This window comes from Oncorhynchus tshawytscha, linkage group LG30 (assembly GCF_018296145.1).
Source record: "Oncorhynchus tshawytscha isolate Ot180627B linkage group LG30, Otsh_v2.0, whole genome shotgun sequence".
Classification (NCBI taxonomy): domain Eukaryota; kingdom Metazoa; phylum Chordata; class Actinopteri; order Salmoniformes; family Salmonidae; genus Oncorhynchus; species Oncorhynchus tshawytscha.
Window position 1 is genome coordinate 41,854,818 of NC_056458.1, and position 19,808 is coordinate 41,874,625.

The 19,808-nt window shown below is 45.2% G+C and overlaps 1 protein-coding gene across 2 annotated transcripts in view; it reads left to right on the top strand.

The window, feature by feature from the left end:
* The window catches only part of LOC112228284 (serine/threonine-protein phosphatase 2A 55 kDa regulatory subunit B beta isoform), a 157,878-nt gene that overhangs the window by 64,499 nt on the left and 73,571 nt on the right, over window positions 1–19,808 (top strand). Inside the window, exon 1 of one of the 2 annotated variants that reach the window (XM_042309802.1) lies at window positions 1,698–2,778. The exons of the other annotated variant lie outside the window; for it this stretch is intronic. Coding sequence (XP_042165736.1) covers window positions 2,709–2,778 — 70 coding nt within the window. The 5' untranslated portion in view covers window positions 1,698–2,708. Of the gene's footprint in view, window positions 1–1,697; window positions 2,779–19,808 lie in introns of those variants that run through there. 2 annotated transcript variants of the gene reach the window in all.

Sequence of the window (19,808 nt, forward strand, 5' to 3'; positions counted from 1 at the left end):
TGTGTGGTGATTCTGGAAATCAATGCCTTTTTAATTCCCTCTTCCTTTTCCATATACGCTTCAGTGCCCAAATAGAATGATCATAATAGTTTGTTAAGCCCAGCATGAAGGCAAAGACCGATTCTATGCCATTTAGAGTGAATGTGAATACAGATGATTCATGGGCTCCTAAAAGGATTAGGGGTTGAGGGTATAGGTTTGTCATGGTGAGGGGACAATCAGATTGGGATATTCAACTGGTCACAGGTTTTGGCGTGGATGGAACTTCTATTCATTGTATGCATGAGTGACCCTCGTTATTGGGGGATGTAGATATTGGAGGTGATTTATTCCAACCTAGCTGAAGGGTAGTGGGCTGTTAAATAACCTTTGCTATAGCAGAATGTTTCAACATGTAGAGGCAGGATTAGCAGGGGAACATCTCAGACAGACACCCACCCTCACCACCTTGTCCAAATTCAACCAGGGGAAATGTAATTGGAAATTGCGTTTGTGGGAGAACACAAATGAGAACACACAGACACACACTTTTTGGGGCAACAGTTATCAGGAACGATTAGGAAGCTATGCTTTTTGTTGTGATCTTTTTGGAGATCAAATTGAGCGAATCTGTTGAAGTTTGACCACCATGTCCCCCTGATATGAAGGGTGCATCCGTGCACACTGTCCCCGCATGTTCGCAAATATCACTGTGATGCTGACGCAGGATGACAGAGGCAACCTGTTGGGGAGGAGCCAATAACGCAATGCGCAAGTGGAGCAGTTCTAACAGCAGGCAGCAGTGGAGCACAGGGAGCCAAGATGGCGTCGCTGTGAGAGGGAGTGACTGACAGACAGAGAGAGAACCTTACAGGGAGCACTGGGAGCCAAGATGGCATCACTGTGAGAGGGAGTGACTGACAGACAGAGAGAGAACCTTGCAGGGAGCACTGGGAGCCAAGATGGCGTCTGCAAACAGAGTGAGACCCTTGCAGGCAACAGTGGAGCACAGGGAGCCAAGATGGTGTCGCTGTAAGAGGGAGTGACTGACAAACAGAGAGAGAACCTTGCAGGGAGCACTGGGAGCCAAGATGGCGTCGCTGTGAGACGGAGTGACTGACAGACAGAGAGAGAACCTTGCAGGGAGCACTGGGAGCCAAGATGGCGTCTGACAAACAGAGAGAGACCCTTGCAGGCAGCAGTGGAGCACAGGGAGCCAAGATGGTGTCGCTGTAAGAGGGAGTGACTGACAGACAGAGAGAGAACCTTGCAGGGAGCACTGGGAGCCAAGATGGCGTCGCTGTGAGAGGGAGTGACTGACAGACAGAGAGAGAACCTTGCAGGGAGCACTGGGAGCCAAGATGGCGTCGCTGTGAGAGGGAGTGACTGACAGACAGAGAGAGAACCTTGCAGGGAGCACTGGGAGCCAAGATGGTGTCGCTGTAAGAGGGAGTGACTGACAGACAGAGAGAGAACCTTGCAAGGAGCACTGGGAGCCAAGATGGCATCGCTGTGAGAGGGAGTCACTGACAGCCAGAGAGAGAACCTTGCAGGGAGCACTGGGAGCCAAGATGGCGTCGCTGTGAGATGGAGTGACTGACAGACAGAGAGAGAACCTTGCAGGGAGCACTGGGAGCCAAGATGGCGTCGCTGTGAAATGGAGTGACTGACAGACAGAGAGAGAACCTTGCAGGGAGCACTGGGAGCCAAGATGGCATCTGACAAACAGAGAGAGACCCTTGCAGGCAGCAGTGGAGCACAGGGAGCCAAGATGGTGTCGCTGTAAGAGGGAGTGACTGACAGACAGAGAGAGAACCTTGCAGGGAGCACTGGGAGCCAAGATGGTGTCGCTGTAAGAGGGAGTGACTGACAGACAGAGAGAGAACCTTGCAGGGAGCACTGGGAGCCAAGATGGTGTCGCTGTGAGAGGGAGTGACTGACAGACAGAGAGAGAACCTTGCAGGGAGCACTGGGAGCCAAGATGGCATTGCTGTGAGGTGAGAGGGAGTGACTGACAGACAGAGAGAGAACCTTGCAGGGAGCACTGGGAGCCAAGATGGCGTCGCTGTGAGAGGGAGTGACTGACAGACAGAGAGAGAACCTTGCAGGGAGCACTAGGAGCCAAGATGGTGTGAGAGGGAGTGACTAACAGAGAGAGAGAGAACCTTGCAGGCAGCAGTGGAGCACTGGGAGCCAAGATGGCGTCACTGTGAGAGGGAGTGACTGACAGAGAGAGGCCCTTGCAGGCAGCAGTGGAGCACCCGTTGTGGTTTGGCGGCAAAGTCACACGTCGAGGCGAAACCCGGGTGATGCTAGACGACAAGAGGAAACTGACCCTGTTATGCAAGCGGACTGAGGCAAAAATAACGACCTGCTCACACACCCTGCTCTGCCTGCACTGATTTATGGCGCATCTGGCAATGGAGAGGAAAATGCGCAGCTATAATCTTTCTGTTGGTTTTACAGTTCGTTTTCTCACACTTTAATCTGAGCCCCATCGTGCCTGACATCCAACGCCACACCTTCCAACGTCTCGAAAGGGACAGGCATTTCCCTCTATCACATTGATACGAACGGTGAGGTTTCTGCCTCTTTTTCACGTTCTTATTTCTGGAAAGGGTCGAATCATGACGAACAGCGTGCAGCTCGCGCCGACCCTGTGCTGAAGCGATGTTTCAGGACCATGGATACCTGTTTCTCTTTTTCTGGTTTACAAAATAAAAGCACAAATGGATGAAGAAATCGACACACGCAAAATCAACAACAGCTTCCTCCGAGACCACAACTATGCAACTGAAGGTATCTATCCATATTGAATGAATATATATATCGCTTTAAAGAAAATGTAGGTTATAGAATGCGAACCGGTGTTCCACCGGCGGCATGTAGGCTATCATCGGAATTGCTCAAATTTAGTACACCGTTTTTGGGGGTGCGGTGCATTGCTTTTTAGGGACAACTGGTGTGTTACTGACTTGTCATATGGTTGAAATGACAACATTTGGTCAGTACTAATTACTGTAGGCCTGCAGTCTCCTTCTCAGAAAAGAGAGTAGAATAGAAGGAATGGCTGTCTTGCATTAACCTGTACTGTAGTGTGTCAGTGGTGTGGCATTATCGAGATGTTCAGATATTAGAGAATGCACAATGCAGTCATGGATATGTTCATTTCTATCTATTCGGGAATAAGTCCCAGAAGCTACGCACATCCAGCTGCTTTAGCTGGGTCTTTAAGTCCAGAGTGGAGTCGGTGACACAATTCCCACGGGGAAATAGGCTAGTCCTTCTGGTCAACTACACAACAGCAGATCACAAACAGCATTAGGATGACCATTTCATGTCAACCACACGAGTAAATATTGATCGATACGCAATAATTCATTCAGAGAGTGAGGTTACTTATTATTAGCAGTAGTAGTAGTAATAGTATGAGCATTTTAATCGGAAAACATTGTCTATAAACTGTTTGGATTACACCTGCTTTCTTAATGGTTGGTTATGCTGTGTTTGTAACAGTGGAGCAACTCAGTAACATATTTATGGGCCGAGTTTTGCAGGTGTCAGAGTATTGCAGGATACAACAAAGTATTTCAAGATGGAACATGAGACAATCTGATTTTTGCTATTCAGAATTCAACTTTAGTTTTCTAAACATTTTGTCTTCTTTTTAAATGTCAATCCTGAAATATGCAAGATAGTACAAAGAGAATGCTGGTCTTTCCCATTTTGATTTCCATCTTGCACATGGCTTTGATTGATTGATTGATTCAGGGCTTTATCAACAGAAAGCAGATAAATCATACTGAGCAGCCCAGCCAGTGAGATGAGAAACGAGAGAGCTGAAATACCCATAAAAGCTGAACCAGCAGACAGGCAGATAGATGCCACTGGCCTCATACAGCTACGACACATAACACAATATTAACTCTCATTTCTCTCGCACAGCCTCTCCCCTCTGTAGTCACCCTCGTCGCTAAACTGCCTAGCTACTGCAATTTCCAGGAGGGCTTAACCTGTGCCCTTCTTTCCTACTGCAAGTGTTGTTGCATTGTCTCTGACGGAGGCATACTCGGGTGCTTTAGGGCATTTCCATGTTAAACGCCCCATAAACTCGAACACGTGCAGTTCATAGTAGAACAACACATTTGATGTCAAATGAAAGCTAAGTGTCTATAAAACACATTTACATTTGACATTTTAGTCATTTAGCAGACGCTCTTATCTCTTACAGTAGTGACATCGACCAGAAAAGTCTTACAAGATTTTAGAAATACATCAAAACACAGTAATGTTGAATACCTCGGCCATCTTATATAAATATTTATATAATGTTGAATACCTCTGCCATCTTAAATAAATATTTATATAATGTTAAATACCTCGGCCATCTTATATAAATATTTATATAATGTCAAATACCTCGGCCATCTTAAATAAATATTTATATAATGTTAAATACCTCGGCCATCTTAAATAAATATTTATATAATGTTAAATACCTCGGCCATCTTAAATAAATATTTATGTAATGTTAAATACCTCGGCCATCTTATATAAATATTTATATAATGTTGAATACCTCGGCCATCTTATAGAAATATTTATATAATGTTTAATACCTCGGCCATCTTAAATAAATATTTATATAATGTTGAATACCTCGGCCATCTTATATAAATATTTATATAATGTTGAATACCTCGGCCATCTTATATAAATATTTATATAATGTTAAATACCTCGGCCATCTTATATAAATATTTATATAATGTTGAATACCTCGGCCATCTTATATAAATATTTATATAATGTTGAATACCTCGGCCATCTTATATAAATATTTATATAATGTTGAATACCTCGGCCATCTTATATAAATATTTATATAATGTTGAATACCTCGGCCATCTTATATAAATATTTATATAATGTTGAATACCTCGGCCATCTTATATAAATATTTATATAATGTTGAATACCTCGGCCATCTTATATAAATATTTATATAATGTTGAATACCTCGGTCATCTTATATAAATATTTATATAATGTTGAATACCTCGGTCATCTTATATAAATATTTATATAATGTTGAATACCTCGGTCATCTTATATAAATATTTATATAATGTTGAATACCTCGGTCATCTTATATAAATATTTATATAATGTTCAAATCAAATCAAATCAAATTTTATTTGTCACATACACATGGTTAGCAGATGTTAATGCGAGTGTAGCGAAATGCTTGTGCTTCTAGTTCCGACAATGCAGTAATAACGAGCAAGTAATCTAACTAACAATTCCAAAAAAAACTACTGTCATACACAGTGTAAGGGGATAAAGAATATGTACATAAGGATATATGAATGAGTGATGGTACAGAGCAGCATAGGCAAGATACAGTAGATGATATCGAGTACAGTATATACATATGAGATAAGTATGTAAACCAAGTGGCATAGTTAAAGTGGCTAGTGATACATGTATTACATAAGGATGCAGTCGATGATATAGAGTACAGTATCAACGTATGCATATGAGATGAACAATGTAGGGTAAGTAACATTATATAAGGTAGCATTGTTTAAAGTGGCTAGTGATATATTTACATCATTTCCCATCAATTCCCATGATTAAAGTGGCTGGAGTAGAGTCAGTGTCATTGACAGTGTGTTGGCAGTAGCCACTCAATGTTAGTGGTGGCTGTTTAACAGTCTGATGGCCTTGAGATAGAAGCTGTTTTTCAGTCTCTCGGTCCCAGCTTTGATGCACCTGTACTGACCTCGCCTTCTGGATGGCAGCGGGGTGAACAGGCAGTGGCTCGGGTGGTTGATGTCCTTGATGATCTTTATGGCCTTCCTGTAGCATCGGGTGGTGTAGGTGTCCTGGAGGGCAGGTAGTTTGCCCCCGGTGATGCGTTGTGCAGACCTCACTACCCTCTGGAGAGCCTTACGGTTGAGGGCGGTGCAGTTGCCATACCAGGCGGTGATACAGCCCGCCAGGATGCTCTCGATTGTGCATCTGTAGAAGTTTGTGAGTGCTTTTGGTGACAAGCCGAATTTCTTCAGCCTCCTGAGGTTGAAGAGGCGCTGCTGCGCCTTCCTCACGATGCTGTCTGTGTGAGTGGACCAATTCAGTTTGTCTGTGATGTGTATGCCGAGGAACTTAAAACTTGCTACCCTCTCCACTACTGTTCCATCGATGTGGATGGGGGTGTTCCCTCTGCTGTTTCCTGAAGTCCACAATCATCTCCTTAGTTTTGTTGACGTTGAGTGTGAGGTTATTTTCCTGACACCACACTCCGAGGGCCCTCACCTCCTCCCTGTAGGCCGTCTCGTCGTTGTTGGTGATCAAGCCTACCACTGTTGTGTCGTCCGCAAACTTGATGATTGAGTTGGAGGCGTGCATGGCCACGCAGTCGTGGGTGAACAGGGAGTACAGGAGAGGGCTCAGAACGCACCCTTGTGGGGCCCCAGTGTTGAGGATCAGCGGGGAGGAGATGTTGTTGCCTACCCTCACCACCTGGGGGCGGCCCGTCAGGAAGTCCAGTACCCAGTTGCACAGGGCGGGGTCGAGACCCAGGGTCTCGAGCTTGATGACGAGCTTGGAGGGTACTATGGTGTTGAATGCCGAGCTGTAGTCGATGAACAGCATTCTCACATAGGTATTCCTCTTGTCCAGATGGGTTAGGGCAGTGTGCAGTGTGGTTGAGATTGTATCGTCTGTGGACCTATTTGGGCGGTAAGCAAATTGGAGTGGGTCAAGGGTGTCAGGTAGGGTGGAGGTGATATGGTCCTTGACTAGTCTCTCAAAGCACTTCATGATGACGGATGTGAGTGCTACGGGGCGGTAGTCGTTTAGCTCAGTTACCTTAGCTTTCTTGGGAACAGGAACAATGGTGGCCCTCTTGAAGCATGTGGGAACAGCAGACTGGTATAGGGATTGATTGAATATGTCCGTAAACACACCGGCCAGCTGGTCTGCGCATGCTCTGAGGGCGCGGCTGGGGATGCCGTCTGGGCCTGCAGCCTTGCGAGGGTTAACACGTTTAAATGTCTTACTCACTTCGGCTGCAGTGAAGGAGAGACCGCATGTTTCCGTTGCAGGCCGTGTCAGTGGCACTGTATTGTCCTCAAAGCGGGCAAAAAGTTATTTAGTCTGCCTGGGAGCAAGACATCCTGGTCCGTGACTGGGCTGGGTTTCTTCCTGTAGTCCGTGATTGACTGTAGACCCTGCCACATACCTCTTGTGTCTGAGCCGTTGAATTGAGATTCTACTTTGTCTCTGTACTGGCGCTTAGCTTGTTTGATAGCCTTGCGGAGGGAATAGCTGCACTGTTTGTATTCAGTCATGTTACCAGACACCTTGCCCTGATTAAAAGCAGTGGTTCGTGCCTTCAGTTGAATGTTGAATACCTCGGTCATCTTATATAAATATTTATATAATGTTGAATACCTCTGCCATCTTATAGCAATATTTATATAATGTTGAATACCTCTGCCATCTTATATAAATATTTATATAATGTTGAATACCTCTGCCATCTTATATAAATATTTATATAATGTTGAATACCTCTGCCATCTTATAGCAATATTTCTATGTAGTTTTCTGAAATAATTTGCCTTCTGTAAGTTTAAGAAATATTGCCTATGTCTTGTCATTCTGATATCAAAAACCCCGATATCTTAAAATATATTTTCTAATTTCTCTCCATGAGGAGGGAGGATAATGAAAGTTCACAGAAGTAACAAGTAAAGGTAGATCTACCAATTAGTTATAGTGTTTTTACTGATAACAGTTTGGTTTATGGTTTATTAAGTGATTAAAACACCAAATCGGTAACAGAATTACCAATTACCAGAATGACCTGCTACTGTCCTCTCTTCCACTGGCATACTGTTATGTTCAGCTCATAGTGTCTCCTGCTACTGTCCTCTCTTCCACTGGCATACTGTTATGTTCAGCTCATAGTGTCTCCTGTTATGTTCAGCTCATAGTGTCTCCTGCTACTGTCCTCTCTTCCACTGACTGTTATGTTCAGCTCATAGTGTCTCCTGCTACTGTCCTCTCTTCCACTGGCATACTGTTATGTTCAGCTCATAGTGTCTCCTGCTACTGTCCTCTCTTCCACTGACTGTTATGTTCAGCTCATAGTGTCTCCTGTTACTGTCCTCTCTTCCACTGACTGTTATGTTCAGCTCATAGTGTCTCCTGTTACTGTCCTCTCTTCCACTGACTGTTATGGTTCAGCTCATAGTGTATCCTGCTACTGTCCTCTCTTCCACTGACTGTTATGTTCAGCTCATAGTGTCTCCTGCTACTGTCCTCTCTTCCACTGACTGTTATGTTCAGCTCACAGTGTATCCTGTTACTGTCCTCTCTTCCACTGACTGTTATGTTCAGCTCATAGTGTCTCCTGCTACTGTCCTCTCTTCCACTGACTGTTATGTTCAGCTCACAGTGTATCCTGCTACTGTCCTCTCTTCCACTGACTGTTATGTTCAGCTCATAGTGTCTCCTGCTACTGTCCTCTCTTCCACTGACTGTTATGTTCAGCTCATAGTGTCTCCTGCTACTGTCCTCTCTTCCACTGACTGTTATGTTCAGCTCATAGTGTCTCCTGCTACTGTCCTCTCTTCCACTGACTGTTATGTTCAGCTCATAGTGTCTCCTGCTACTGTCCTCCATTCCACTGACATACTGTTATGTTCAGCTCATAGTGTCTCCTGTTATGTTCAGCTCATAGTGTCTCCTGTTATGTTCAGCTCATAGTGTCTCCTGTTATGTTCAGCTCATAGTGTATCCTGTTAATTTCTTTCTCTTTCTGTCTTCTGGTGGTCAAAGCAAGACAGTGAAAACAGTCTGGACAACCCCTCCCTCTTTCTCTCCCTGTCTTTCTTCTCTCTCTCTTTCTCTCTCTCTCTCTCTCTCTTTCTCTCTCTCTCTCTCTCTTTCTCTCTCTCTCTCTCTCTCTCTCTCTCTCTCTCTCTCTCTCTCTCTCTCTCTCTCTCTCTCTCTCTCTCTCTGATCCACTGAACACCGACAGACAATCAACATCCATGGACATTGAAAAGTAGTTGAAATTTGGTCAGTCAAAATATGAGCTAATCATAGATGTCTGTTTCACAAGTTTGGACACGACAGTACAGTAAAGAAATGTAGAGTAGGGTATAGGTCAGTACAATACAGTGCAGTACAGTATAATTTAGTGCAGTACAGTATAATTTAGTGCAGTACTGTACAGTACAGTATAATTTAGTGCAGTACAGTATAATTTAGTGCAGTACTGTACAGTACAGTATAATTTAGTGCAGTACAGTACTGTACAGTATAATTTAGTGCAGTACAGTACTGTACAGTATAATTTAGTGCAGTACAGTACACAAGAATTTAGTGCAGCACAGTACAATTTAGTGCAGTACAGTAGAGCACACTAGAGTGCAGTCGTATTTACTCCATTGTTCTGAACTCTTTTCTGCTGTGCTGTTCTCTTACTGTGCTCTGCCGTGATGTCCAAACTTCTCTCTATGATTGGTACAGATTTGATACGGTCCCGACCACCCAAATATGGTCTTGTTTGGGGGCGGAGCTCATTACAATAATAGTGAGTGTGTAGAAAAATACCCAAATATGCAAATGTGTACCTATTCAGGATACATCACCATGAAGAGAATAACATGAATAATTATGCATTTCCCTATAGTACAGATCAGGGAGCCATGCTGTCATTCCGGTAACATCTTATGTAAGGTATCACATCATAGCTGTGTTTTTGTAACATGGTCAGTGGAGATTGTTAAAAGTAGTCTTTGTGCATAGAGTTGTATGGTTTGTTTAACTTTGCAATCAATGTTGTTGTTGTTTTTTTTTGGGGGGGGAGTCAGCATCATTCTGTTAGCGTGGAGTTTCCCCCGGGGTATATGGGTAACTGTCAGGTCTATACTATAGTGTTCTACAGTCTTCCCAGTGCTACATCTCTGGAAGGAAAGGACCGTTTTCCATATCTTACATGTTACAGACTCTGAGCTGTACAGCTCTACTGGTTTCTCTACTGTATGTGTGAAGTCACTGAGGTGAAGACAAGGGCCCGGGGTAATGTCCGGGGTAATGTCCGGGGTAATGTCCAGGGTAATGTCCAGGGTAATGTCCAGGGTAATGTCAACCTAGCTTTACTTGGATATTTTTTCAATATACTTTATTTGTGATTCCCAACAAATGTGTCAATTGATGAATTGTGAAGTGATTTTCCTTATTATAGTCTCTTCATACCCCTCTAATCAGTAAATCATTACACTTCTGACACAACACAATGTAGACAAATGATGTGCTCCCCTCCCCCACCTCTCCTCCATAAAAGCCCATTACTACCTTCACTGTCTCCATCACCTTCTCCATGGCTGGAGGGGGCTGCCCCTTTCCCCGCTCCTCCATCACTAAGAGACCAGGTTAAGCCTGATTCCTCTCCTCCCTCCTCCATCACTAAGAGACCAGGTTAAGCCTGATTCCTCTCCTCCCTCCTCCATCACTAAGAGACCAGGTTAAGCCTGATTCCTCTCCTCCCTCCTCCATCACTAAGAGACCAGGTAAAGCCTGATTCCTCTCCTCCCTCCTCCATCACTAAGAGACCAGGTTAAGCCTGTCCTCCCTCCTCCATCACTGAACAACCCAGGTCACCCACTGACCTCTCCTCCCTCCTCCATCACTGAGACCAGGTAAGACCCGATTCCCTCAATCCCCTCCATCACTAAGAGACCAGGTCCCCCTGTTGAACAACCCAGCCTCACCCACTGACCTACAGACTACCCTCCTCGCCTGGAGCTTAAGACCCGCCCCCCAATCCCCACCTCCTGATACCCCCCCCCCCTGTTCCTCACCCACTGACCTACAGACTACCCTCCTCGCCAGGAGCTTAGACCCCCCCAATCCCCCCTCCTGAACCCCCTGTTCCTAACCCACTGACCTACAGACTACCCTCCTCGCCAGGAGCTTAGTACCCCCAATCCCCCTCCTGATCCCCCTGTCCTGATCCTAACCCCCTCCCCATTCCTCCTTCTCCCTCCTTCGTCCCAGTCTGCTGTCTCTGACTGTCCTAATATGAGGTCAGCTATGTCCTGCATTTGTTTGTGAAGGAGAGGAGATGAGAGGCTGTTAAGGCAACCAGACTGCTGTCTCCATCTCACCATTACTACTAAAACACAAACACATACATCACCTCTATACCTCTATAAAGACAACACGTAATCTCATGTAGAGATAGTTGACATGGAAGTAGGTGTCTGTCATCTACTCTGTTTGTGTGTCTGGGAGGATCTAGATTTCTCTATGGGAGATGCGTTGAGGAGCAGATGTTTACATTTTTTGTTGTTGGATACAACCAGTTCAGTGCCGACCTTTTTAGTGCTTCTAAACCCCCTTAAAAGTTATGTGTTTGAGCTAGACTTCCGGGTAGGCGTACCTCTTGCATTGTACGCGTCTGATATTCACTGATTCCGCCGATGTCAACCATTAGATGGGGGCTGAGAGCTAGAGCAATGTTTGTGAGATGAGAGGATACTGAACGGTTCTTCTCATGAAAACGTCTCTGAAGTCCGAACGGTCTGAGCTACAAACTATGATGACCCCATTCTGAAAAGCTGAGACTCTCACAAACACGTTTCTTTGTACGATGCTCACAAAGACGCACAGGACATTTTAGAACTCTACATAGGAGATCATAGACAACTATTGCATTGTGATTGTCCCTGATGTTTTCCTGAGCTTTCCTTTAAGAGTCTGATGCTTTGCATCACAACAACAATGTTATTCATTGCTATTCAATGCTATTTCATAACTGTTACCTGGGGGTGAATAATTGACTAGGAGAGAAATGACCTTTTTTTTTTTTGCCGTGTCCTGTCCACTGTCTGTGGAAGTTAGAGCAGGGAATATGTCATTAGGATTCAGGAAGAACCCATACAAATGACCAGGGGGTAAACTTGTTCTCCTTATGATGATCTGATGCTTCTGGTTTGACAACCAGATGAATAAATGATGAGTCATACATTTTTAAAATATATTTTAATGCGTGTTGTGTTTCCTCCTGCCTGTTACTGTGGTAACTTTCTCCACTAGAAGAAAATACTAGACGTAGATTGGGCACGTTTAACCTATTGTATGATACCATAGCAACAACATGCATTTGCATATCACCATTTTAGTCCCCAATCCCCTCACATTTTCTTTGCTTTCTCTCTGGGGTCTAAGCTGTAAAGCACTTTCTGACAACTGGTGATTTTAAAAAGGGAATTTTAAAATACATTTGATAGAATTTGAACAGAAAAGAGAAAAACCCATGGTGTTATCTTGACTGATGACATGAGTGTGAAAGCAGAGCAGAAATTAGACCAGGGCATGGCTGTCACGACTTCTTCCGAAGTTAATGGCTCTCCTTGTTCGGGCGGCGTTCGGCGGTCGACGTCACCGGTCTTCTAGCCATCACTGATCCATTTTTCATTTTCCATTGGTTTTGTCTTGTCTTCCCACACACCTGGTTCCAATCCCATTCATTACCTGTTGTGTATTTAACCCTCTGTTTCCCCTCGTGTCTTTGTCAGAGATTGTTTTATGTTGTATAGGTGCGCGACGGGTCCTCGTACCCATGTTTATTTATGGATGTACATATTAGTGTTTGGAGCATGTTAAGTGGACTTGTATTAAAAGACTCCATTTACACTCCGTTTGACTCTCCTGCGCCTGATTTCCCTGCCACCTATACACACGACTCTGACAATGGCAGTAATTAGACCAGAGTAGTTATTAGACCAGAGTAGTTATTAGACCAGGGCAGGGCAGTAATTAGACCAGAGTACTTATTAGACCGGAGTAGTTATTAGACCAGAGTAGTTATTAGACCAGAGTAGTTATTAGACCAGGGCAGGGCAGTAATTAGACCAGAGTACTTATTAGACCGGAGTAGTTATTAGACCAGAGTAGTTATTAGACCAGAGTAGTTATTAGACCAGAGTAGTTATTAGACCAGAGTAGTTATTAGACCAGAGTAGTTATTAGACCAGGGTAGTTATTAGACCAGGGCAGGGCAGTAATTAGACCAGAGTAGTTATTAGACCAGGGTAGTTATTAGACCAGGGCAGTTATTAGACCAGGGTAGTTATTAGACCAGAGTAGTTATTAGACCAGGGTAGTTATTAGACCAGAGTAGTTATTAGACCAGGGCAGTTATTAGACCAGGGCAGTTATTAGACCAGAGTAGTTTTTAGACCAGAGTAGTTATTAGACCAGGGCAGTTATTAGACCAGAGTAGTTATTAGACCAGGGTAGTTATTAGACAAGGGAAGTAATTAGTCAGTTAATGGTGTCTACCTGCCGCCTCATGGTGTCTACCTGCCGCCTCATGGTGTCTACCTGCCGCCTCATGGTGTCTACCTGCCGCCCCATGGTGTCTACCTGCCGCCCCATGGTGACCCCATGGTGTCTACCTGCCACCCCATGGTGTCTACCTGCCGCCTCATGGTGTCTACCTGCCACCCCATGGTGTCTACCTGCCGCCTCATGCTGTCTACCTGCCGCCCCATGGTGTCTACCTGCCGCCCCATGGTGTCTACCTGCCGCCCCATGGTGTCTACCTGCTGCCCCATGGTGTCTACCTGCCGCCTCATGGTTACCCTGTGGTGTCTGTCGAGGAGGGAATACCAAAGCTCCACTGGGAGCTGTTTCCACTCAGAACCTTTGGGAGAGAGGATCTGCCTGCTGAGAGGTGGTGTGGATTAGTCCTGATTGAATGCACACCTTGGGTGAGAGGTGTGTGTGTGTTGTGTTTGTGTGTGTGTGTTTGTGCGTGCGTGCGTGTGTGTGTGTGTTTGTGAGAGAGAGAGAGAGAGAGGTGGTGTCACGTTGTGATTGTGTCCTCTGTAATCAGATCTCAGCCTCTTAGAGGGCTCATCCTCTCCCCTCCCAGCCGACTCCCTCCCTGACAGGGACAGAGATTCATGGACCTCCCAATTCACACAAAATGGATACGGGTGGGGTGGTAGAGGGAAGAGAGTGGGGAAGACTGGCTACCGTTCCAGGGAAGACTGGCTACCGTTCCAGGGAAGACTGGCTACCGTTCCAGGGAAGACTGGCTACCGTTTCAGGGAAGACTGGCTACCGTTCCAGGAAAGACTGGCTACCGTTCCAGGGAAGACTGGCTACCGTTCCAGAGAAGACTGGCTACAGTTCCAGGGAAGACTGGCTACCGTTCCAGAGAAGACTGGCTACCGTTCCAGAGAAGACTGGCTACCGTTCCAGAGAAGACTGGCTACAGTTCCAGGGAAGACTGGCTACAGTTCCAGGGAAGACTGGCTACCGTTCCAGAGAAGACTGGCTACAGTTCCAGGGAAGACTGGCTACCATTCCAGGGAAGACTGGCTACCATTCCAGGGAAGACTGGCTACTGTTCCAGGGAAGACTGGCTACCGTTCCAGGGAAGACTGGCTACCGTTCCAGGGAAGACTGGCTACCGTTCCAGGGAAGACTGGCTACCGTTCCAGGGAAGACTGGCTACCGTTCCAGAGAAGACTGGCTACCGTTCCAGAGAAGACTGGCTACAGTTCCAGGGAAGACTGGCTACAGTTCCAGGGAAGACTGGCTACCGTTCCAGAGAAGACTGGCTACAGTTCCAGGGAAGACTGGCTACCGTTCCAGGGAAGACTGGCTACCATTCCAGGGAAGACTGGCTACCGTTCCAGGGAAGACTGGCTACCGTTCCAGGGAAGACGGGCTACCGTTCCAGGGAAGACTGGCTACCGTTCCAGGAAAGACTGGCTACCGTTCCAGGGAAGACTGGCTACCGTTCCAGGGAAGACTGGCTACCGTTCCAGAGAAGACTGGCTACAGTTCCAGGGAAGACTGGCTACCGTTCCAGAGAAGACTGGCTACCGTTCCAGAGAAGACTGGCTACAGTTCCAGGGAAGACTGGCTACAGTTCCAGGGAAGACTGGCTACCGTTCCAGAGAAGACTGGCTACAGTTCCAGGGAAGACTGGCTACCGTTCCAGGGAAGACTGGCTACCATTCCAGGGAAGACTGGCTACCGTTCCAGGGAAGACTGGCTACCGTTCCAGGGAAGACTGGCTACCGTTCCAGAGAAGACTGGCTACCGTTCCAGAGAAGACTGGCTACCGTTCCAGGGAAGACTGGCTACAGTTCCAGGGAAGACTGGCTACCGTTCCAGAGAAGACTGGCTACAGTTCCAGGGAAGACTGGCTACCGTTCCAGGGAAGACTGGCTACCGTTCCTGGGAAGACTGGCTACCGTTCCAGGGAAGACTGGCTACCGTTCCAGGGAAGACTGGCTACCGTTCCAGAGAAGACTGGCTATAGTTCCAGGGAAGACTGGCTACCGTTCCAGGGAAGACTGGCTACCGTTCCAGAGAAGACTGGCTACCGTTCCAGGGAAGACTGGCTACCGTTCCAGGGACTGGCACATTGGCCTTTCTGAAATGACAGGTTGTAAGAATGAAGCTTTGTCTGAAGATCTTTTAGCACAAGCCCATCAATCATCACTCTGTGACTGCCCACTTAGTTATAGTTCCTGTGCGCTTATCCCAAAATACACATCATTATAGTAGTCAAAGCCTTTGACATTCATTTGACATTATGTCATAACTCATGAATATGTTGGAAATTATTAGACATTAAAAGTCTAAAAGTTGTACGAAGCTAAATAAGGAGTGAACTGCCATGGAAGAAGTTATATCAGACTAAGGGTCAAGCACTAACTGGAATTGCCCTGCATGTATACTACTCAAACTGAGAGGCCTCTGTTTATGGCCTTTCAACAGATCCTACAAACTACTCTCAGGAAATATATTGACTGCTTGAGTGACGGCTTTACAAGCAAATGATATGCACCAAACCAGAGAAGAGAAAGTTACTGAAGTCAAAATGTAACATAAATCCTACAGTGTTCTTTTGTACCACCTGCCTTTGGTTCAATGGTGATTTTAGCAGGTCAAACTTGGTTGGGCATGCCAGCAAAACCACAATATGAAACAATACATTAATTACACTGTAATGGTGACAAACAGTGTCCACAAACTGTTAGGGCCTACATAAAGCTTTCACAACAGCAGAGCTTTCTTTTCAGCACCATGGAGTGACTCCTTACCACCGCTACACCTGACTATCAGCGGAGCCTTGTCTGGCAGCAACACAGTTCATTCAGCCTCATTTACTGCCTTTTAAAAAACGTAACTGATATGGCTGACTTGCTTAAACAAATGTGTTTTCAAATGACAATTCATATGTACAAACTATGGCATAAGAAAACAATGAGTTGATAAGAGGCAATCGATCATTTTGATTAAGATATTATTAATGAGCTACCTAAGACGGACATAGTCAATATAACTATTTGTTCAGCACTTTTGAAATGTACAGCAACAGAATTCAGAACATGGGCCGTTCTTACAGTTTTCTCCCTGTACACCAAGTCAGAACCAAACGATAAATAAAGGTGGCATATAAGCAGACAATGAAAGCTCTTACAATAGGATGTTCGATGATGACATTTCTCTAAAACAGGCTATTGGCTACATGTGCACTACCAAGTCAGAACAGTAGGCTATGTTATGAGGGGGAAAGGGACCATATTATTAGGGTAAGGCACATGGGCTACTAACAGCTTACTACATAACATACACTTAGTATTACTTTCTTAACTACTTTATACATATCTCCCTGGCATATTACATCATTTATGCAGCAGAATACAAAACATTTTTGGAGTCACCTTGTTGTGCTGTGCTCACTTGAACAGGAAGGTGGCGTGTTGGTCCTTCTTGTGGGCAAATTTTGTCATCAAAGTCTAGCATTCTCTGGATTTATGATGCTTTCAAGACAACTGTGAACTCGAAAAAAACAAGGTTGAATCATGACTTCAGTGATCTTCAGGACAGAGCTCTAGAAAGAGGCCAGAGTTCCCGACTTGGAATTCTGAGTTGGATGATCGTTAAAAATGTATTTTCCCAGTCGGAGCTCGTTTTTCCAGAGTTCCCAGTTGTCTTGAACTCACTAAAGTCTGAGATTTCCCAGTTCCGAGTTTCCAGTTGTTTTGAATGCGGCAGAAGTCATGCTAGATTGACAGCATGGCCAATGTATTCAACCTTTTCTGGCCCATGATGTTGCATTGGAAAAGCTTGGAAAAGATACCCTTAAACCTAGACTTGAACCACACTCTCTCTCCACTGAATAGTGGCTAGTGATTGCTTTGCAACACCTGCAGTTAGACACTGATTCCTTCCAAACCACTCATTGTTGAATTTGAGATTTCCCACTTGTTGTGTAATGTTTATGTCCAATGTCCTATGAGCACTGATACGTTTTATCTATAATTTCTCTTCATATGACAAGTATGATCGTATGACAGTAGATCGTCAACTAGATTGATGGTGATGATGACTGCTTGTCTAGCTTGCTAGCTAAGATTTTGAAAGTATGATGTTGACATAATTAGTCCAATCAAAGCTATGGCAGATATAACGTGATGTGACGTCATTTTATCTGTGGCCAAATGACCTTGAGCCTTCTTGAATGGGCACTTCTAATGTAAATCTATGGCAGCACCCAAGGGGCTTGAATTTTTGAGCTCTCCCCTTAGATTTTGCGGTGACGTAGTGTCCCCCATGAGTGACAGAACACTGAGCCAATCATGGCGCAGCTAGAGAACATTACCAATCCCTACGCTCCGTATTTTCCGCTGGCTGCCGCACCACCACAGAAAGCACTGAGCTAGGCTGAGACACCACCACATAAAGCACTGAGCTAGGCTGAGACACCACCACATAAAGCACTGAGCTAGGCTGAGACACCACCACATAAAGCACTGAGCTAGGCTGAGACACCACCACATAAAGCACTGAGCTAGGCTGAGACACCACCACATAAAGCACTGAGCTAGGCTGAGACACCACCACATAAAGCACTGAGCTGGGCTGAGACACCTGCATTTTGGAGCTGCCTTACTCTAGAAAACAATAAATACATCATGTTTGTATGTGGCTTCATTAACCCAATTATTATTATTTTTTACATTGTTTGCAACCTGATATGTGATATTCAAAACAGGCACACAAATATTTATATATATTTTTTTGCTAAACATGTGGTGCTCAAAACAGGTGGGGCTCTGAATAACCGGTTGCCACTGGATTGGTTCATGATTTATGATGAGCAAATACTACGAGGTTTTAGAGTCTTCCTGTATCTGTGCCTGTTTAAAATATTGTTTGAAAGGAACATTCATTAAACATCTAGAATGTACCGTAAGTTCAGTATAACTCATGAGGAACATCATGCAGTGTTTCTGTCACCATCCTCTTGGGTTTATGGCCCGGCCCAGGGCCAAGTCAGGTAACTTATTTCCCATTCAGTGTGAGCAGTAAGTAGTCAGGTAGAGACATACTGAGACAGGAGTCACATCTCTCTCTCTCTCTCTACTTTGGGGCCAGAGGAGGTAACATTGCAAGGCTGTTGTGACGAATGTTGTACACTCAAATGAGCCTTCTGCCTTATGGATGGGCTGGGAGTTCACAGGAAACAGAGAGAAGGAGAGACGCAGGAAGATGGAGGGAGGCGGGGGTTAGGTGGATAAATAAAGCTCGGAGCTGGCTGACCTAGAATTGTGAGCGGATGTTTTTTGGAGCTACATACCAATATACTACTATCGCTGAAAGGAACTGCAGTACATTAAAATCCGATGTATTGTTGGTATATTAGGCACCTATGGATTTGAAATGAATGAGCGTGTATGGCATTTCCCAGGATTAAAATCACAGCTGCCAATGTGTTTGATGCCTGGGTTTGATTAGGCCTGGATGAGTTGGAATGATGCGCTGAATATTTATATGTTGTGGAGCAGTCCCATGTGTGTCGACTCCCCATCCTGGTAACATATGCTTCTGTGAGCATGCCTTTGTGAGCTTCCCAATCCCACTGGAATCCCTTTGTGTGCAGCAGAGGGAGTCTGCCTTTGCATTATGATTACACTAATTTAGGGCTGGCTGTTTGTGTGCCTCTGTGGAGGTGTGTGGATTAAACCACATGGGTCAGCAGCCATGTTTGCTCCATGGATTTTGGGCATCCATGCAGTGTCATCAGCCCAGAATATAAAGGTTGACGCACTCGGCTCATTATGTGACCTGATTGGTTCCTACTGTTATCCACTCTGGCCCTGCAGTGCTCCTGTAGTGCCCCTGTACCCTGTACCTGTTAATGTGTATGACCTGGTACTTCTAAGATTTGAGTTGCATTCCTTTTGGGTCTCTCTTTATAATAGATCAAGAATAACACTCCAACAGCTATATAATAGATCAGGTCTAATTCTCCAAAAACAGAATTCCACTCATTCTGTAAACCTGTTTTGTTGCCTGCAGCTTGTTTGTCTTGTTTGGTGGTTCTGTTAAATACACATCTGTTTTCGCTATGCTGTTTGCAATCGATGGGGTATTGTTTTGCTGCTGCTGCAGCCTCTACCCTGGCACTGCTGTCCTATCAAGAGGATTTTTGTGTAAACAATGGTGAGGAAACAAGGACAAACCCGAGCAGCGACCACGGTACATCCACCCTCCGTATGCGCTGTGTTGCCCAGTGAAAGGTCCCTCCTACTACCCCTCCACTCCTCCACCCCCCTAGTCAGTCCTGAATGGAATCTCAGGGTTAGCCTTTGAGGGGTTGAGTAGTGATGGACTGTGGTAGTGGTGGACTGAGCTAGTGGTGAACTGTGGTAGTGGTGAACTTAGGTAGTGGTGGACTGTGGTAGTGGTGGACTGTGGTAGTGGTGAACTTA